General features: G+C 38.7%; 1 protein-coding gene and 1 non-coding gene across 2 annotated transcripts; both read left to right on the top strand.

Moving 5' to 3' along the window:
• Positions 1-317: 317 nt before the first annotated feature.
• On the top strand, positions 318-11439 carry tes (testis derived transcript (3 LIM domains)). The gene is made up of 8 exons (XM_077569529.1): positions 318-507; positions 2171-2256; positions 3547-3619; positions 4635-5078; positions 6139-6573; positions 9757-9972; positions 10067-10225; positions 10334-11439. Exons 1-8 carry the CDS (start codon positions 481-483, stop codon positions 10523-10525), a joined length of 1632 nt encoding a protein of 543 aa, XP_077425655.1. The 5' UTR covers positions 318-480; the 3' UTR covers positions 10526-11439.
• Positions 11440-12552: 1113 nt separating this feature from the next.
• Positions 12553-12626, top strand: trnan-guu (transfer RNA asparagine (anticodon GUU)). The gene has a single exon. It is a non-coding gene; the product is annotated as a tRNA-Asn (tRNA).
• Positions 12627-22398: the final 9772 nt, after the last annotated feature.

Genomic DNA, 22398 nt, shown 5'->3' with positions numbered 1-22398 from the left:
CTGTCATCGATGCTTGGGACACAGCTGAAAGTAAACCAACGGGACCCGCAGTGTGTAAGACGTGCTAAGTTAACGTAAAGAACAAAGAAGTATGGCATAGTTAGTTTCAAAATAAAATGCAAGTGAAACTTCTGCACTGATGACAGCTAGTTTACGATAAATGTTTGATTATCCAGAAACTATGTTTTTACTTAGTTTGGCATGTAACATTTAAAAACATCACAAACGACCGACTTATTCGTTGTAAAGGTATATGATTTAATCTGATTTTGTTTGTTAACACCGGAAATGTTGACTTTAACTGTTATAACTCGACGCTCATGCGTGGCGGGCTTGCTCCCAAAAGCGAAAGTGGTGTTAAGACCGGCACGGTTGGCGTCTCTGGTCCGTCTCTTGTCTTTATTGCGGGTAACGTGACAGCTTTCCCGGCGGGTTCCTCTCGGTTCGGTTGGTGTGTTGTTATAGCCGAGGGAAGCGAACATGGAGATCGAGAAGGAAGTGAAGAAGGTGAGTCAACGCCCTGCTAAGGTGCGCGAGGAGGGCACAGTGCAGGTGGTCATCTCTGGCCGTAAAAGACAACAAACACTCACAAAAGTTGTTCAAACTAGTTATTTTTACACCTTTTATTAAACCGTGTATCTTTAGTGACTCTGGCATAACCTATTGTTAATGTATGACACCATTCATGGTTCAGTTTACAGCGAATTTGCCTCAAAATAACTTAAGATTTAGCAAACCTAAAGGGAGCAATTGTGGAAACTTGACATAATTTTTTTAAACAGTAAAATAGCACAGCATTGCATAGAAATATAATACGACAGTATAAGAGAATGTAAAAAATAAAGCATAACCTGGTTTTATAATGTGTAAATATTGCACGTACTGTATAATTTGTGTGTTGGGTGTGTGCCTTTAAGAGGCGTGGTCTAGTTACTGACGTCTGAAGTAAAAGGGGAGTTGTGGTCTACAGGAAATCTGTGTGAATGCTTGAATGCTAAAACAAAATGGAGCAATCAAGGTCCAGTAATGCCCACCTAAGTGGGCAAGGAGACCCACAGCCACTGATGCACTTTCAGCCATCTATTGAACGGGATAAACAGTCAAACCCGCAAATAACATAATGAGATGTAGCATGCTTTTGACTAGACAATAATCCAATTTTATGTTTTGATGGGAGAAAACAGTTGTCGGGACACTTTTTTTTGTGGGGGGGCCAACGCTTAGAAAAAGTGTGTCAATAGCCAATCCCATTAAGGGGCCTCTTTGTTAGTGTGTTCAGAGACGCATGAACTGATGTTTTGTTGAGCTGCCAGATGACCCAGACATGCTTGCTAAGGCGTCGAATTTTAATCCCCGGCAGATATAAACACTCTCAAACGCTGAATACTGACTGCTCAGCCCCACAGCTGTCTTTGCTCTTCTTTGTGTCATCAAACAGATGTTTCATGGAAACATCTGCACCCACAAGAAAGGAAATCACTCTTGCAAACGTGGTCTGACAGATGTGAAATTGCAGATGTTCTTCGGGGATGTGCCTAATTTTTTTGTGGAACCTCCAAAATCCCACAGGAAATGATAATATAATAAACATGCTTAATCATCATCAGTCATTTTCATTTATGACATTTTTTTACATTCTTTAAAATTAGTTTTTATTTTCCCACATTTAATCTGATGTTAATTTTGTTTTAATATTTTGTAATAAATATTTTTTGTTGTATTTTTCCCCTTTTTTAATTAATTTACCATTTCTATGTTTTCCCAATCTTTAATATGTTCGATGACATATGCACTCTCACGTGTCATACAAATATAAAAAGAAGTTACCTGCTGTAATAATGAAGCTAAAAATAATCTCGTTTAGTCAAAATACAGCCATTGCAGAACCTTTAGTAATCGCACAGGCAAGGTTTGAAGTTGCAGCTTATACTTCTTACAAGTGTAAAAATAAGTGAAATATCATAACTCATTCTACATCAGATTGGTAAAATATAATTTGATTATTGGTAAAATATCATTTGACTCAAAAACAAAACAAAACATGTTGAGTGTTAGAACGGAGGAAGTGACAAATTCCGAGGCTTTCCTGAATCACGCTGACTCACTGACTGACTCCATGACCATATATGGTCAAATGAAGTGTCTCCTTAATGTAATGTTTGTGTTTCAGATGACGCTGGGACATGAGTTTGGTGCGGGCGCCGCCTGCTTGAAGTGTAAAGACAAGTGTGAAGGCTTCGAGCTTCATTTCTGGAGGTGAGACCTCCACCAAGGCTGAACTTGTTCATCAATTGATCATCAACTATTGTCCTACTTTCTGCATCCATGTTTTTATTTGTGGACGCTGTGGCTCTTTCCATGGGGGCCTTAGTGGCTCGCACACTGAATAGAAATCCCTAAATGTGCAACTGTTATTGACACAAGCACTACTAGAAATTGGTTACTTACTAATCCTAATTGGCATGCTAACCACCCCAAACATAAACATTTGTAAAAATCCTATTCCTTACACTAACTAACTAACTAACTAACTAACTAACTAACTAACTAACTAACTAACTAACTAACTAACTAACTAACTAACTAACCGGACAGTTGACTAGCTAGCTAACTAACCAACTACCCAATTAACTAACTAGCTAACTAACCAACTACCTAATTAACGAACTAGCTAACTAACTATTTAACTAACATTTACCCGTACGCTTACCTAATGCAACTAACCTTTACCCATACTTTTACCTTGTATGCGTACAACTAACCCCAACTCTCACTCTTTAACTAACAAACCCTTACAGTTACTTAGACTAACCTTTTCCCTTGCTACCTTTACCCTTGCTCTCGCCTTAGCTAACCTTTACCCTAAAAAAACAAACAAAAAACTTAAACCTAACTATCATAATAATAACATTGATTTCAGTTTTGCTATTGAACATGTCAGGAACGTGTCCCTTTTAGAAACTTAACTGGCTACTCCTAAGTCTTGACTATTAGCTTACCCTTTAGCCTTCCCCTACCTAAATCTCACAGACACACACACACAAACAAACTGTAAGAAAAATGTAAACACACAATAAGAGAATAAAACAGAGGGGTGAAAAAACATGAATCTGCTTTTGTTGTTGAGCATATCCTTCTTGTTGAGGAGCAAACATTCTCCAGCAGTGAAGTTCATGAGCAAGTGACAAGGCCGCTTTGTTGAAGACAACACATGGACTCGCACAATGACTCATTGCAAGATTCGGGCAAATTCCCAGCGTGTGGGCTCAGACTCGTATCAGCGGCTCGGAGAACTAATTAGCAACACACAACAGAAGCTGAGCTCTCCATTTTGCTCTTGAACATGTCAGGAATCTAGTGTTGCCTTTTTTAAATGGTGGAGTCAATGCTTTCGTAACCTTCTTCGCAAGGTTTCTGTTTAACCGTAATTATGATCTACCCAACTGTACACGTAATAGCAGTCCTAAACAATTGTGTTCATAATCGCTGATGTTGACAAAATGTCTGACTGGCCTGCGTCTGGATGGCCATCGTTGTCTGTTGCAGAAAAATCTGCCGGAACTGCAAGTGCGGCCTCGCGGAGCACAATGTGCAGATGAACTCAGAGGAGAACAAAAAGGTCAGGAGCTCCCAAAGTTTCCTCCTCCTACTTTAGACACTTTTTTGTTTACTTTCTATGTGTTTCATTTTGTTAACTTTGAGTAAATCCATTTAATTATTTATTCAATTTTTTTCACATTTTCAAAAATGGGTTTACCTAATTGTTTTTCAAATCAAATTTAAGATTGTTTAGTTGTGTTTATTTTTCATGTTTTTAAAATGTGTTTCACAAATTGTTTGTAGATCTTATGTCCTTATGAATGATATAATAATTTGTTTTTGTTTTTCACGATTCTATGGTTATATTTAACTTTTACTCTGCGGAATACTATTTTTTTTCCACATTAAAATGTGAGCTGATTAATCATTTTAGAATAAAAAAATCAATTTGCAAACGCCAAGTCACTTTTATTAATATAATTGATTACATTTGATTATTATTATTTTTTTAATATTATGAATGTTTCAAAGAATGTTATTGGTATTAGTTATTTTTTTCCTAAAGAAATGTGTTTACTTATTTACTATTTAACTTTTTTTATGGAATTAGGTAAATTTATTTTTTCCACATTTTAAAAAGTTAATTAATCCTTTAATTTTGTTAATTTTTCAAAAATGTTTTAGCTTTTTGTTTTTTAATTTTTTTTTTTAAAAAAACATTTTTAAAATGTGTAAAATGTTTAAAAATGTATTTACAGTAAATGTCTGTTTTTAAATTTCCATTAAAAAAATGTCATTATTGAATCAGTTTAATTTATTCACATTTAAGAAAATGTTTTTTTTGAAAAACATTTTTGTTATTTTTGCATTTTAAAATGAATTTAAATGAACAGTTTTAATTTTTTTTTTTTAAACAGTGGTTATATTTGAGTAACTACATTTCTCAATTTTGTTTCAATTGGTCCTGCTACACATTTCTTTATGAATTGAATAGCCCCCCCCCACCCCCCCCCCCCCTTCCCCCTATTGTTTCTTTGGTCTTTTCCTCAAGTGCCCTCCTGTGACTTTTTTGATTGTCCCGGATGTCCTTGCAGGTGGGGAAGCTCTTTGAGGACACCAAGTACACCGGCCTCATCGCCAAACTGAAGACAGACGGTGTCCCCACGTATCGCGGCAACGCTGTCACCATCACGCTAGGCGGCCCCGCCACGGCCCACACCGTGTTGCCGGGCACCGCCCACACAGTGTTTCCTGCCTCCGCCAACGCATCCGTACCTCACACCACCACTGCGGCTGCAGGTTCAGTCCCACCTGTTGCGGCCTCTGGAGGTACAGCGTCCAGCGGCGTCCAGGCAACCTCAGGAAGTACGGCGCCAGGCGCCGTCCAGGCCCGGCCGGCTGGCGTCACCCCCGTCAAGGCGAACGCGGCGAGCGTTTCCGTCGGTTCCACCACAGCCAACGTGGTGCCGGTCACCAAAGGAACGCCTCTCAAGTCTGTCACGTATGAGTGGGCGCCTCCTGTGGCTAACAAATATGTGGTAAGTTTGATTATGTGTGCGCTTGAGAGAGGGGCATAAAAATCTAGCTATTGATTATTAAGAATTTGATTGGCTGATAATTGGAGTGCATTCTCAACTGGCTGCTTTTGAAAGAAAACAACACCCACGCAGACCTCTGACAACATTATTCTGCTCTACACATAATCTGTAATAATGTACAGTAAATATAAATATAAGTAATCACAAACAAGTAAAATAATAATTAATTGGTTAATTCTCCCAATTAAATAAAAATGATTCAGTTTAATGTCCACCCGATTAGAGATACAGTATTTGTGATTATTTTTGTTTTTTAGTTGTAATTTTAGTTTATTTTGTGTGTATGTGTATTTCATTATTTTTTTGTATATCAGCGCTACTATGTGAAAAACACTTATGTTCATTTTTTTTCTTTTTAGGTTTTTGCATTCAGTTTCACCCCAAAAACTTAAAAATGAAGGAAAAAAATGGATATGTGTTTTTCACATAGCAGCGACGATATGCATGTTAAATTGTTGTATTTTTTATTCTACATATAATGTTGTGTAATTATTTATATTAATATTAAATATATTTAAAATAGCCATAGCTTTAATTGTATACTAAATTTCACAATTTCATTTAACTGTAAAACTCTAGTTATTTAATGTGTTAAAGTGATTTCACTTTTTTTATTTAATGTGTTTTTATCTTTAAACTGTGTTTTTATATTTTCTTACATCAGCAATTATTTTAAACCCGTTTTTTTCATGCTGGCAGTAATCGCCAGCAAACACTAGAGGACGCCAAAGTTCAGTCAGGTAACAACAACAAAACCCTTCCAACTAGCTATAGTATATTATGTAATTATATCAACAACTTACTACAACTTTTAAATGAGGTGATGTCAAACCAGTTTTCATTATGGGTAGAAATTCAAAGATGCAATTATGCTTTATTTTTATTTTTGCAAAGGTCTGAATGTGCCGTGCTGGTGGTTTGGTCTACGGTCATATCTTAATCCCAAATATTTTCCCTTCCCTCGTTCTTGATTGGTCCATTTTTTTGCTTCCCTTTACAGGCGGTACGCTACATCGAGCTGCTCCCGCCCGAGAAGCGGCCCGTGGCGGGCACGGAAGGCGCCGCCTACCGCCGCCAACAGATGGCCCGCCAGCTGCCCGAGCACGACCAGGACCCGGACAAGTGCCACGAGCTGAGCCCGGCCGAAGTTAAAAAAATGCAACAGTTTGTGCGCAAGTACAAGGATGAAGCGCTGGGTGTCGGCGACGTGAGGCTGCCCGAAGAGATGGCTCTTGTGCAGGCGGCGGCAGCGGCGGCGGCGGGTGAGGGTGGACCAGGCGCTGCTGGAGGGGCTAAAACAGCGGGACCAGGAGCAGTGGGCCCCAAGGGGACTGCTGGAGCTGGAGGAGCAGGGTCCATGTCTGCTGGAGGCGCCGTGGGTACCACGGCCACCGCTGGCGCCATGGCCGCCCCGGGAGCCCTGCTGCAAAACTTCGTAAGGACTTTTGACTTTGGCAGTGAATGCATTCATGTTCTTATTTACTCGTATTTGTCTCTTATGCAACATTGTGCAGTAAACACAGTATGGAGGACCAAAACTGCCAAAATAAAAGTGACCCATCCCCCCCCCCCCCCCCCCGAATATTAATTCAAAAATTAAATACAAAAAATAAATATAAATGGAAATAAAAACAATGTATATACTCTATATATCCATAAATAAATAAAAGTAAAAATAAATACAAAAATAAACAATGAGATTCAAAAACAAAAAATACATTGGAAATAAATACAAAAATAAATATTTAAATAGAAATAAATATCAATCAATCAATAAAAACACTCTGCTCTCACATTTATTTATTTCATGCTGCAGCCGCAGGATGAAATGTTATTCAAATGAGGGGGCGGTCCTAAGCAAGTCTTGGGTTGGACTCTGCCATTGCAAACTGCCTTTCATTGGTTGAGTGAGCAAGTTTGGGTATTTAATTTTGAATTCAATTTTTTACATCTATTTTTATTTTCACTTTTAATCATGTATTTATTTGTTTATTTTAATTTTGGCAGTTTTGGTCCTTGATGCCACAGGGCCTACTGTATGTGCCTTTGCTAGCCTAAACATGGCATTCTGATTAATATTGCGTTTGTGGAATATGAATTAACTCATTCACTCCCAGCCATTTTCACTGAAGCAACCCCTTTTGCTCGCGGCTGTTTTACTGGATTTTGACTAATTTTGCAAGGCCCACAGTATATTCTGTTCTATTGCTATAAAAACACAGAACCTACCAAAAGAAAGATTAGAGTCTCTTCTTTTATCAGGAAAAAAAGTATATTTGTATCTATTTCCGTTTTGCAGCAATTAGCATTAGAATATAGCTAAGTTTCATCATTATTCAAAAATCTGTTCAAAACACTGGGGGAAAGAGCCTTTTGCAACATGGCCCTGGTTGATCTCTTATACTCTTTTTTTGTAATAACTACAATTGCTTCATGCATTCTCTTCAGTTCAGAGGCTGCATAAAAACCTTCTGTATGCTCTAGCATAAAAATGTATAAATTCGTCTTTAGGAGCATGGTACTATTTAAACTAGAACGTATTACACGTTTTTGGGTTCAAATTAGTTAAACGGCAAAATCACGTTTTTATCCATCTCGGCATTGTGCCACTTGCTGCCCACTGAAAATGACATCACAGTGCCTAAGATCTCAGATAACGACCAGTCACGGCTCACCTGTTTTGAGTTTGTACACGTGACATTTGCAAGCTTGCAAAATGTCTTTGCAACAAACAAATTTATCGCATGAAAGGGCAACTTTTTTTTCAACTGTGCTGTCTCCCAATGATTTAACATCTTCTTGTAACATTCAAGCAGGCCGCCTTCAATTGTATTATTGGAATATGCAGCGGCCGGCCGGGGCAGTAAAAAATGTGCAGCCGGTCGCAAAAGTCCCATCAAAGCGTTCCGGTGTGACTCCGTAACGGATGTTTTGCTGTTGTGTGCGTGCGGCACATTGTGTGTTTCATTGGCACTGAACGGGGTTTTTGTTATCCGCGCAACAATGAACGCGACACGCAGCTAATCTTTCAGCAACAATTTAGCCGACACTTCCTCGCATTTGACAAACTAGCGAAAGGACTTTTTATGGGCATTTTGGACTTTCGTCTGTGTGCTAACTGCATTATAGGTCAAATAATGCACAAAAAGTAGAAAGAAATTAAAACGTAACTCACCAATTTGCAAATAATTTCCATCCATCCATTTTCTTAACCGCTTGTCCTCACAAGAATCGCGGGGGTGCTAGTGCCTATCCCAGCTGGGTTCTGGCAGAAGGCAAGGCACACCCTGAACTGGTTGCCAGCCCATCGCAGTGCAAATAATATATTTTTGTAAATTTAAGGATAGCCATTGAGTCATCTTTGGTTAGGACGCCAAGGCACTTACTTAACTCCTCCACTTTAACTAGTTAAGAAAAATGTACTTGTGTTTTTTTTTTAGCATCTGTCAATTGAATAAGTCAATTTGTTATTGGTTCCAGGTATAAAAAAGTTGTTTGGTTAAATAGAAGTTACTGCACTTTACTCATTATTAGTGTTGTTCCGATACTGATACTGGTATCGGCAGAAGCCCCGATACTGCATTAAAACAGTGGTATTGGTGAATACTAACAAGTAACATGCCGATACCATTCATTCTTACACTAATATAGGACTTTGGATGCAGCATCTTGTGTCTTGCTCATGCACGACATTCACTGACACATGCCGAGCTAAGATATCCTATTGGCCCTTGAATGCTCTGAACCAATGACAGGACAGCTTTTTCATGTTGAGAAAAAAAAAAAACTTAAGTATCGGTATGGTATCGGCATCGGCCGATACTGCAAAGCTGGGTATGGGAATCGGCATCGGGGGCCAAAAACCGGTATCGGGGGCCAAAAACCGGTATCGGAACAACACTACTCATTATTTGTAAAATTTGTTTTGTTGCAAACTCAATTTCAGTATTTATTGTTTTTTTATTCTTCCAATTTTTGAATGGTTGAATTAAATTCAGCTAAGTTTTCACATATTCGTGGTTTTCATTATTTTTTGTTATTTTTTCACCTAATATTTTCATATTTATTGATCAGTTTAAAGTTGGTTACTTAGGCTAACTCCATTTCATTATTCAATTTTGATTTCATTTATTTCATGTCGTTAATTTTAGGCAGTTATTATTCATTTACATTTTGTTATTATTAATGGTTAACTTACATTTAAATTTTTTACTATATTATTTATATTTGTTCATATTTTGTATGGGGTTAATTCATTGTTAATCTATTTGTATGTATATTTTCTTTATATTTTGTAGTTTGCTTAATTAATATTGTATTTTTCCACATTTTCTATGGGTTTTATAATTTTTTTCCATTATTATTTTTATATGTACCATACATCTAATTATTATTCCTTTTTTCTTTTTCTTTTTTGTTAAATATTTTTTATGCTTTATTTAACAATAGTCAACTTTAGGTACAGTAACTATTTCTTTGCCATTGTCATAACATTTCAGGCAATGACCTTCTCCAGGTTTCCTTACAGTTCGAGGTGTTGGCGCCATTGGTTCCTTCTACTTAAAACTGAAAGAAAGTTTAGAAATAAAATCATCTTTCTTCATGTCCCTCTTCGCAGTCATGCCGCCACTGCAATCAGCCGATGCGCGTCGGCGACCCGGCCGTGTACGCCGAGCGCGCCGGCTACGACAAGCTGTGGCACCCGGCCTGCTTCGTGTGCTGCACCTGCGACGAGCTGCTGGTGGACATGATCTACTTCTGGAAGCGCGGAAAGCTCTACTGCGGACGTCACTACGGCGATAGCGAGAAGCCGCGCTGCGGCGGCTGCGATGAGGTGAGATTGATTACAAATTAGGCTTCAATTTTCTCTTCAGGAAAACCCCCTGGTGATGAGATTTTGCTAATCTAGTGGTTTTGTGCCTCCGTAGCTGATCTTCAGTAACGAGTACACGCAAGCCGAGGGCCAAAACTGGCACCTGAAGCATTTCTGCTGCTTCGATTGCGACCTGGTCCTAGCCGGGGAGACGTACGTGATGGAGCAGGATAAGCCCGTCTGCACGCCCTGCTATATGAAAAACTACGCTGTGGTAAATGACACTTTTTCATCTAGCCTACAATACATTCAATTAACAAGAATAAAACCTTTGTCTTGTTTTTAATTATCTTTGATAATAAATAATAATTGACCTCCACAGAAATGCTCGGGGTGCGGCGAGGCGGTGGATCCCGAGGCCCAACGCGTGTCGTACGGCGAGCACCACTGGCACGCGGCGCCGCAGTGCTTCAAGTGCTCGGGCTGCGCCAAGGTTCTGATGGGCCAGCGCTTCATGGCGGCGCAGGGACGGCTCTTCTGCTCCGTGGAGTGCAAGAAGAACGCCCCCGCCTAGATGCTCAATTCCAGACGGCAGGTGTCAGTTCAAGATGGCGGCGCGGCGGTGAGGGGAAGGGATTTGTATGAGTGCCTTAAATTCTGCACTTTTTTTTTCTATTCAGGTCTCAGCCATGTAACTACTGAAAACGTCATTAACTTGTATCATTAAAATGTGAGATTATGACTGAATATTTGCTGATTTCATAGTCGGCCATTTTGTTGTGATGCAGCCATTTTTGGCTCATTTTGGACATTTCTAAGAGTTTTTGATGGATCCACAAAAAAAGTCTGCATGTTGAAGAGACACGGAATCTTCCATTTTGATTTTCAAGCAGCCATTTCAGGGGTCATTTCCAGTGACGAACTTGTCAGCTTATAACAAATGTGATGTTTTTTCTTTTTATTCTTTCCATGAAACAAGTTTGACATAGCAACATGAAATTTGATTGCCATTTAAAAAAAAAAAAAAGTCTTAAATGAAGCCCGAAAGATGGAAGAAGTCAGCCATTTTGTTTTTTAGAGGGCCATTTTAGGAGTCATTACTTGCCTTGTAGCACTTTCAAATTTTAGGGAAATTCTGTCCCTGAAACCACTTTTATATGGCAACATTAAATTTGGTAGGAATGTTTATCATGAGTAGACACACAAAAAAAGTCTCAGGAAGCCATGCCTGAAAAGACACAGGATGTCATTTTGGTTGCTATATCAAGCGGGCCCTCAAAAATGTTATGGAACATGAACTTTGGTCGGCGTGTCCATCAAGAAGTCTCAAGCCATGCCCGAAAAGACACAAGAAGTCTGCCATTTATTTTTGCAGTGGTCGTTTTTAGTTCCATTTCCAGAGATCCTTCAGAGACAAATGTGTCAGCAGAAATCTTGCAAAAAAAAAATTTTTTTTTTTAAATCAACATTAAATATATCCAAAAAGTATTTGTCATTTACTGTCTTTATGTATGGCGTGATGGAAAAGTTGCCATGTAGCTTTCATGTTTTTACTCTCCTGGGGTTGGAAACTATTGACAATTCCAGGAAGCGTCATCTCCCGAGGAACGCGTCTGTCTCCAATGGCCCCGCGGTTACTTCCCCTTCATTCAAGCCTGATGTGACGACCACTACTTTGTCAACCAACTCAATGACTCTGCAATTGCTCCATTGGCCTGCAGGGGACGCCAGTGTACGCAAGAAGTAAAGGGAACTGCTGGACTTGATAACGAGTCTGTTGAGAGGTCAAAGCAGAGAAGGGTTGGGATTGACAGGTAGACACGTAGCAGCTTCAGTCATTATATTTACACGCACACACTTATTTCTCAATATAAATCAGACCTCAAAATGTGATGCTTCACCTACTTTATTTCTGAGCCTGTCAAAATATTTATTTTCGAAAACGTATATTTTTTAAATTTAGAAACAATTTAAACGTAAATCATGCTACAAAAGTCACTTTTCCATGAACTTGGCTAGTGTTTTGCCTTTTCCAAATCAATGTGACAGGAAGTCAGAATGTAATGTTTTGGCGTTTAGATTTGCATGGAGCTGCTGCTGTTGAATGTAAAGATTTGCGTCCTATGTGCATGGCGGTAATTTGCATGATGCAAATCGCTAAGCGTTTACCTCAAAACCCAAAATCTTCCGCCTTCATTTGTTCTTCCAGTCAAAACTCTGAACTCGTAAATAACCTTTCGAAAGTTTTATAATGTTCACATTGATGCTAGCGCACCTGTTGAACAAATGTGAACCGACTGACTTGTTCTTATCAAAACCACCTTTCCTCACTAAAATATTTCCATGACGAAAGTGCAGTTGTAAATTGCTGTGGAAAAGGCTCGGAGCGTAGTGCTTGTCGTATGATCATGTTTCGGAAAGTGGCGCTTTGCAGGAAACACATCGCTGTCAGAATACCTGATGCATGCTCGTTTTTTTTGGCTTTGTCGATTTTGTCTGCTCGCCGTTTACGTGTCATGATAAGAGCAAGTGTGTAATACATAACATAAGCCGTCAAGAGAAAACCGAACAAATATGCATGTTGAGTGCCTGAAGTTCATCGTCTCTGTGGCGCAATCGGTTAGCGCGTTCGGCTGTTAACCGAAAGGTTGGTGGTTCGAGTCCACCCAGGGACGGCTAGTTTTTATTTCTTATGAGCTGTATCTACTTAACTTTTATCTATTTATATTTGTATTTGTTTATTTTCGTTTAAACATTTAATTATAATTGTTTATTTTATTTATCTTTTACTTTTGAAACGTAAATTTGGTCAGACAGAATGAGTGGAACATAAAAGGTTGTGCCTATATTTAGCATTGTCAAAATTCCTCCAAAGAAATCAGGCTTCTTATGGAGTGATATTTTTATTAGTAGTATTATTATTTTTTTTTAATTCTACTTAGTTCCCTGTCTGACAAAGAAAAAACAAGGATGCATACGTGGAAATAAAATAAAAATAATTATTAAAATAAAATTTGGTTTCTTCTAAATATTTTTGCATGGACACAAGTTTAAAAGTTTAAAAGTATATTTTAAATAAAAATACAAATAAATAAAATAATAATAATAATAATAATAAAAATGCCTTTAAATAAAGTATGCCATAATATATCTTATTTCACTGCTTCTAACAATATATATATATCATTACACAAAAATGAAAGTAGAGTAGTAGTATAAATAATATAAATTAATATTGCCACCAAATTCCCCTGTATTCTCTTCCTGACGAAACATTTAAAAAAATAATAATAATTCAGATTAAATTAAAATCAATCATCATTCATTTAATATTTTTTTGCTGCTGTTTCTGTCAAAATTATGTTTTTCAAACTGCAAATGATAAAAAAAAAGGAGATCATAACAAACTAGATATTTCTCTAACTGTAAAACATAGGATGTGTTTTTAAATTAAAAAAAAATCAAAGCTAAAAATAATTATCAAAAATAAATAATGACATCTAATTTTACTTCTCTACATTTCAAAAATATTTTTAAATACAAAAAGCTAAATATCAGAATTCTTACAAATAAGCAAAATGTGACATTTCCCTTATTCCTCTTATTTTCTCCAAAATAAAAAGACAAATTAATATGTATAAGAGTCATAAAAATCCCTCAGTATGAATTAGGCCACACAATCTCAACCAAATCTGGTTTCTTAGGTTGCTGGGGGGGTTTTTTTTGATTAAAAAAAAGAAGATACTTATGTACAAATAAGAACAGCGTTTTAAGGCCAGCTTGTGGCGCTGCTTGTTTGTAACTTTGTAGTGTTACACACACACGCTTCCCATGAAGTTTCCCTTTCCTGCTATTGTGTGTGCTGCTCTGACAAACATGGAAAGTTGGAAAAAGGGTGCAGCAGAATTCCACAAGCTCAAAACTCCCAGCAATCAAACGATGCTTTTATGGACCTTCGCCGGCGTGTGTTAAATTGTGCACAATTGTCCCTCACAGCAAACATCGGTGAGCAGCTGGACTGTGATGAGTGCTTCCATTGTGTTGTGAAAATACAATACAGCTGTTGGTGTGACTCATTACCTCCGCCAAGCATGAAAGGCCATTAACCCCTTTCTTACCGATTTTCCACAAATTACACAATTCAAAATAGCAGCAATAATGTTACATGAATATAGCACGTATGTGTGTGGGTGTGTCACTTATATGTTAAGGATGGTCTGTGGAAGTGTGGATTTTGTCATTGGCACCCTCCCTGTGAGGGCAAAGGTAGCGAGGTGAGTGGCGGGTCACGAGGTGTCGTCCACTCAAGGAATATTTGTGAGCGAGTGTGGAAGGAGGATGGGAAATGTTCGTAAAAAGATTTTGGAGGACAGAACCTGAAGACTCTAAACGTCTTTGGCTTTTTTACACCATGTTGTGACAAATGCAACCCTTGCAGTCACTCAGGCACTTTCGTGACTACTTTTGATGACTTGGATGCAGCGCCTGATAGTTTGTCAACGAGTAAATCAGTTACTTCGGTTAGTTAGTCAGCAAGTCGGTTCAGTTGTTCATTAGTGAATTAATTAACTAGTTACTCAACTAATTGGTGTGTAGATCAGTCAGTCAGTAAATCCGTTCTGTTAGTAAGTCTGAGATTTGGCCCGTTAGTCAGTAACGTTAGTCAAGTAGCTGGCCAGTTGATTAGTTAGTTAGTTGGACAGTCAGTTAATTTCATTTTGTTGGTCGGTCGGTTAGATGAGTTAAGTCAGTCAGTCAGATAGTGGAGTTAATTATTGTCATCAGGCCTACTTAGTCAGACATTTTGGTTAGTTAGTTAGTTAGTTAGATTATCAGTCAGTTGTTTATTGAGTCAATCAGCTAGTAAGTTGGTTGGTTTTGGAATTAGTAAGTCAGTTTGTTGTGGCAAAAGTCACTTAGTCATTCAGTTATGATCAGTTGGTATAAGCAGGCAGTCAGCAACATACTTGAGTACATAAGTTTGTTGGTTGGCTGTAGCCTATCAGTCAATACCTTAACTTAGCAATTTGTTCGGTTGGTTAATATGTTATCTCTTAAGTCAGCTAGTATGTCAGTTATGTACTTAATTAATTACTGTTTATTGCAATAGTCAGTTCAGGTGTTAGTCAATCAGTTACTGTAGTTACAGTAATTGATTTGTCAGTCGCTTTGGTAGTTAACTGGTGGGTTGGTTAGATATTTAATTAGGAAGTCAGCTAGTTAATCGGTTGGTAGGTTAGTCAGTCAGTAACTTGAGTTTAGTTAGAAAAATTAATTAATTGGCTGGTCATTCAATAACTTACAGTACTTTACTTAGTAAGTCTGTTAGTCAGCTAGTTGGTTAGTGAGATACTTGGTAAGTCGGATGGTTAGTCAGTTACTGTAGTTTATTATTTAGCTGCTCAGGTTACAAGCTAATTGGTTGACCAGTTATTTATTCAGTAAGCCAGTCAGCTACTAAGTTGTTTGGTAGGTCAGTCAGTCGGCAAGTAAGTTTAGTTAGTAAGTCAGTTGGCTTGCCAAATCAGTCAGAAGCTTACGTTAGCTAGTTAGTCAGTCTGTTATTTAGTCAGTAAGCCAATTACTGTTGTTAGTTGGATGGATGGACCAATTACTGTTGTTAGTTCATTATTGTTTATTGTTACTTAAGTCAGTTCGCCAATTACTGTTGTTAGTTCATTATTGTTTATTTTTTAGTTAGTCAGTTTGGTTGCTAGTTAATTATTTGCTGTAAGATAGTCAGTTATGTTTATCAGTCACTCCAGTAGTTTGTTAATTAGTGTGTCAGTTAGTCAGAGGTCGGTTGGTCAGTCATAGACAGTTTAGTCAATAAGTCAGTTGGCCTGATGCTAACTTACCAACAATGGTTAGTTTGTTAGTTAGACATTATTCTATATGTCTTCTACAGTAGTTTACCATTGTAGGTCAGTTAGTCACTTGTTTATATTGCTAGCTAGATGTCGATCAGTCCCTTTGCTAGTTTAGTTTGCTCGACAGTTGGTCAGCCAGGGAATAACTCTGATCATAAGTTTAATTAGATGTCAATTTGTCAGTCAGTTTATTAATTTAATGGGTCTGTGAGTTTTCACTTTGTTTGACTTTTCTGGTTTTCTCGTGTTGACATGCTGCTCAGACACAAACATCCATCCTCCATTTTTGTAAGAACAATCTTACACAGCAGCTTGGAGAGGCCAAGGCACTGCTCCATGTTTATGACCATACAAGGCCTCAACACATTCCTGACTCTCTCATGGACACGGTACCACACTTCTTCTACATGGAGGAGGAAGAGGAGGAACTTATCTGGTTTGCACTCATTAGTTTGTAGCAAGGGATCAGCCAGGGTTAGAGGTAAACCAGAGCAGGTCAAAGAGATGATTATGGAATGACAACTTTCCTTCTGGAAGCTCCCTCCCATAAACATTGGAAAGAGAGTGAACTTGTCGTAGTTTTTGTCAGTGCATCCTGCAGAGGGCGCTAGTAGGAGCGAGTCAACTGGGAAATGACTCCGGCTTTTACAAGCCACAAAGAGATGTGCAAAATTGGCGCATCAGAGCCAAAACAGAAGATCTTTACCTGACTTCACCATTCACACATAACCCAGCAAGTCTGACTATCGAAGAGTAAGTGTTGGGTGTTAAAATGGAACGGCCCAAGATGAACACCCCAATTTTTGGTCTTACATTGGCATCTTTTACAAAAACCTAGTAAAGCCATCTGTGTCCGCAACTGTTGGAAGTGACAAAATGCTTTCAACACAAACGCAGGAGAAATGTATGACTAAACAACTCAACAGTGTCTCTCATGGTTACGTAGCGTGTAGTAGGCTGTACAGTACTTTGTTTACTTCATTCCCAGCATGCCTGTCAGGTTTACGTCTTTTGAGTTTTGGCCAAACCGGCTGTTGCTTCTCCTCCTCCTCCATCTTGCAGCATCGCTATCATACCTGTTAGCAGACGGGATGGTGCCTCTTAGTTTTTGTAACATTTAGCAGCACGGCTGCAAAAACAACATGCGCTTAGTTTGTATGTTTTAGTGGGAAGTGAGAAGTGGGAGATCAAGCCAGGCAATTATCTTCAAATGTTAACTTAGCCTAAACCGAGCGTTGAGTTTAGGGTCAGGGTGGGGTTTAGGTTTGGGGTTAGAGTTATAGTAGATTAGGGTACTATTTCACAAACTAGGTATAGTGAGAACCCTGAGTCAAGAAACCCTGAAATGTGGGAAACTCTGCGTTTTCCGTTTCAGAAAGGGAGGTAACTGAAACCAAAGGAAAAGAGGTAACTCTAGCCTGTTTCATAAAAGGAGGTAATTTAAAAGGAATCCCGACTGTAATGACAAGTTTGCTTTATATTATTTATTTGGTTGTAACTAACATAACTATGAGATTCATTTTCAGTTTAATACATTTTGTAGAAAGTTTGTGGACATGCGCCGCCATTGTTATTTACGTCGCAACGCATTCAGTGCATAGTTACGTAGAATGGCGGCTGGCTCTCTGCCGAGCAATGTGAAACGCCTATACTGAATGCAAGTAAGTCTCCGTAGCGTTCCTAAAGGGACGATCAAAACTCTTGAATGCGTCTGGTGAACGACAAGAGCACAGCATAGGGGAGGGTGACTCTCCCAATGCATGTTGTTTCCTTAGGAACGCTACGCTACGCAATTTGTGGCAAATGGAGTGGGCGGTCACTTGTATAACTATTTTGCATTACAAGCGTGGACTGAATTGAACTAGTATGCCAAGCCACCACTGTAGCCTACTGTATATTGTTTTAATCCACTGTGTCTACATAGCTTCTCAGTCACCCAGTTCACCCAAATATGGCATATTGTGTGCCAACTTGGTCATGTGATTCCCAACCAGCAGTTCCAAAGGGCCAACTCCCAAATTGGAGGGGAAAAAAAGTCCCTTGGAAAACAAGGCTTTCATTGACACTTTCCACAATGTGACCAGCACAAATGTACAAAATGAAAATTACTTGAAAATTGTTGACGCGTGAAAGCTGTGCCTCAGGAAAACAACCTTTACCAATGAAATTTTTCCCCCACTCTCTGATGAAAGGTGAGGAGGGAATTGTTTGGAAAATGTGCTACTCACTCACTCCCACTGATACGGAGATATCACGGCGTAACCAGTTCAACACTAGGAAATTCCTCCATCTTCCTACTGAAGACATCCCCAAGCCCACCAAGGAGCTTCTAGCACCACACCCACTGGCCGCCTTTTACCTCCCCGTCTCCAAGTGGTACCACAACTGGTGTGCACCATGTCAGGGATGATGTGTTGAAGCACAAGCCGCGATGACAGGAAGCAGATGAGGCTAATGAGACTCCTAGGGAACTTACCAAATTGCAGAAAGCAACCATAACATTATGCAGAGATTCAATATTTAATAAGTGCCACTAGAGGGAGCCCATGCACAATTTGAGAATCACTGATGCGAGATAATAAATAGCCCAAACGGTGAGCTCTCAAAGGCGACTTGGTAGTTGATTTGGAACGGATTGATTACATTTCTATTCTTTTTAATGGGAAAATTGCTTTGGTTCATGAACGTTTCATTAAGCATAACATAAAGCACTACTGTGCTCTCGTTTTTAAAATGTTTTTCAAGCGATTTTTTTTAAAATGCTTTTTACAGTGTACTGACTATCTTATAGGTACACTCTAAAAACAGTTGGGTCAAAAATAACCCAAAACTCAACTTTTTGGGTTATTGATTTAACCCAAAAAGTTAAGTCAAATAAATAGCCCACAAAGAAACCAAAAATTGGGTTGCTCGTTGGGTTATTCATTTTACCCAAGTTTTTTGGTTAAAAATGTTTCAAAAAGTTGGGTCGGTTCATTTCTCACTCAATTATATTGGGTTATTCATTTGACCCAAACATTTGGGTCAAATGAATACCCCACAAAAAAACAAGAAAAAAATGGGTTGCTTTTTGGGTTGTTATTTAATTTGACCCAATGTTTTGGATTAAATATCTCAAAAAGATGGGTTGGTTCATTTTTGACCAAATTCTGTTGGTTTATTCCATTAACCCAAGAAGATGGGTCAAACCACAAAAGAAGCCAAAACTAATTAGGTTGTTTTGTTGATTATTTTTGAAATTTATTTGAATTTAATAATTGTATTTAATAATTTCTTTAATAACTCGAAAAGTTGGGTTGGTCCATTTTTGACCTAACTGTTTTTAGAGTGTACATTCATGGACACAGACCAATCACCACATACAGCTCATTCTATACATTATATGCTTGCAATATATTTTTGTTTGTTTAAACTCTTTCACAATATGTTTAAAATATATGTTTTAATATGGTTAAACAAGTTGATACGGTCTCAGAATTTGGTTCTGGAAGGCATGCCCACCATGTCATTCAGAGTGAAGATAATAAATCTTAGGCGCATGAACGGGAGGCTCAGTGCTCCTGTCAGGATCCACTCTGACCTCCCGAATGGCTCCAATAAATCGCGCCAACTCACAAAGCACGGCTCCACGGAGCTACACCAGGAATGTGTGCGTGTTTATGTGTACTGTGTGGCCATTGTGTAAGTGTGCGAGCCCCGCCCAGTCTCTCATCTCCACACATTGTTTCAGCTATTTTCCTTGGGGCCTGTCAGGACATTCCATCATCGCTCAGGTACTCTCAAAATATTTTCCCCCCAGAACACAGAGGCGATAGCACTAAGTACAGTATTGTTTTATGCAGAAATACTTTATTTTGCTGCCTCAAAGAATTGCATTATCAGGATTCTGATATTACCAGGAAAAATTGTGTTAGTGTAAAATAAAATAAATAAATACATTCACAACTCCGGTTATGTAGCTTTGTGGATTCGATCTCTGGTTTCGTTTATCTGGTAAGTTATTGGTTATCTCTTTGTCGTGATATCGGTATAATTATCAAAATGTTTTAAAAATATTTTTGCTGTATGTTTGCTTATTAGTCTAGTGTCATTTTTTGACTTTTTGGCTTCTGACGCCGTCCTAGCAAGAAAGGAGTTCGCAAACTTTCATGCTGAACCGAGAAGAACCTTCCTAGGCTAGCTTAGCGCTAGCTAGCGGGTATGACGGAACACGGATGGATTTATTTTAAGCTTTACTAAAAATGAAAAACAAACAAGCAAGCACCCTGGGTCTTGCCATTGGCGAGTGTATGATGAAGGATACTGGAAGTTAAACTAAAAAGAAAACCTTTTCGTAGGTTGAAGCGGCTGTGTCTCCGATATGTTAAGATATGTCAAAAAGGTGAATAGTGCCCTCCATTTACCAATATAATCAAATTGTATTTTTATTTTTTGAACTGACGTGTTTAAGGGCAAAAGTATAATTGGCAAAACATCTTTATATTGATACATGATACTAATATGTAAAATATCAATATGGCTGTTTTGGTATAAAGTTGCTATAGCTGTTTCAGTATCACAATGCCAGTATCATGATATTCAGTATCACTGGCAAAAGGATGTTCTGGTGACCTTTTTTTTTTCTTCCAAGCCTCACAACATTCCGGCCTTTTGCTTTTGACAGCTGGGATGTTTGTCGGGATATTATTTTCCGTGCTCTAACAATAGACGGAAGCAGCCAGCTGATTCCCGCCTCTTAAAGCGGGGCCAGGAGGACCCTCTCTGGGGTGTCGTTTTGGCCCGGGGTGGGGCGGGGGTCTCCGGAACACACAATAGTCGGGACACGGCGAGGACGAGGGCGGGTGAGGAAATCCCTGAATTGGATATTCCACGTGGCCTCTCCCAGGGTTTTCCCTGTTGGTGGAGCAGATGTGAGATTGTGTCAGCCAGCGTGTGTGTCAATGCGCGTCTTGATGTGTTTATGCGCGGCGGTGAGTGGCTTTGGAAGGAATTCCTTGCGATGTGAGGGTTTCCCTGTCGGCCCTTTTGACAAACTCTCCCCCCGGTTTCCAAGGCGGGCGGAATTCCCGTACGCATGTGGCGGATGGCATCATACTTCATTTCACTCCCAGTGCCTCATGTCCAAATATTTTTACTGAAGAGTTTTGACAGACTAGCAACATTTTAAAGGATGATTCGGGAAATGTTGAACTTGTCTCCTTGATGAAAAATAATAAACATCAACTGTACAGTGGAAACCAGCGATGTAGAGCCAGTATAAAGAAAGTGCCACAAACTTGAAACACATTGAAACATATTAAAACACTTCAAATTTTGCCTCTCTCGCTCCAACAGTTCTCAAAATAAGTTTAGAATTTACTTAATTCGCTGCTCCATCTAAAAGTTTAGTGTAAAATGGACACAGAATTAAAAACCAGGACCTGGCGTGGAACCCAAACCCTCCATTGAAACTCTGACTCCTTAAAACCCAAAGTCACACATTCTGACAGCTGAATTTTTCAAAGCAATTTTGTAACTGCTGTTGAAAATTGTGACCCTGCTTGGAAGCCAAACTCTCCTTTGAAACCATGGCTCCATTAAAACCCGAGGACGCACATTCTGACAGTTGATTTTTTTTTCCAACTTAATTTTGTAACTGCTGTTAAAAATCATGACCCTGCTTGGAAGCCAAACTCTCCTTTGAAACCATGGCTCCATTAAAACCTGAGGTCACACATTCTGACAGCTGAATTTTCAAATCATTTTTCAAATGCCGTTAAAAATCATTACCCTGCTTGGAGGTCAGAGTCTCCTTTGAAACCATAACTCTGTTCAAACCCAATCTCACTCATTCTGACAGCTGAATTTTTTTTCCAATTCAACTTTATAACTGCTGTTAAAAATCACAACCCTGCTTGGAAGCCAAACTCTCCTTTGAAACCATGACTCCATTAAAACCTGAGGTCACACATTCGGACAGCTGAATTTTTCAACTAAATTTTGTAACCTCCCTTAAAAATTAGGACCCTTGGTGGAACCCAAACCTTACTTTGAAAGCCTGACTCTTTTAAAACCCGAGTTCACAGATTCTGACAGCTGAATTTTTCAACTAAATTTTGTGACCCTGATGGAGGTTAAAGCACTAATTATTAAAAAATATATATATATATATATTATTACGGTATGTTTTCGTAAAGTGCGATACTGTTGAGAGTTCTTACTAATAACATTTTAAAGAATTTTTTGAAGGCTCTTATGAAAGCTGTGATTCCCTTCTGTCACCATGGCAACCACATCACAACAATCTTCTAGTCAGGGGGGTTGGAAAAAAATCATGGGCAGCACACCAGCCCGGAGCGTTCCCACTGACATCAGCTGAGGGGAATGTGTGTGTGTGTGCATATGTGTGTGACATCACTTTGGTGTTACTGTTCAAGTTTGTTAGACCAAATAAATAGTAGGTAAACCTATGCACAACTACATATGGGACACACAGGGCAAGAGTGAGTCACTGAGAGGAAAGTAGTATGACGTCTATTTTTAGTTTTTTTTTTTTTTTTTTGAGAAAGTGTGTTTTAAATGTGAAATATTGAGTGTA

The sequence above is a fragment of the Vanacampus margaritifer genome, chromosome 6 (assembly GCF_051991255.1).
Source record: "Vanacampus margaritifer isolate UIUO_Vmar chromosome 6, RoL_Vmar_1.0, whole genome shotgun sequence".
In the NCBI taxonomy this organism is placed as follows: Eukaryota; Metazoa; Chordata; class Actinopteri; order Syngnathiformes; family Syngnathidae; genus Vanacampus; species Vanacampus margaritifer.
This window is presented reverse-complemented; position numbering and strand designations above follow the sequence as displayed.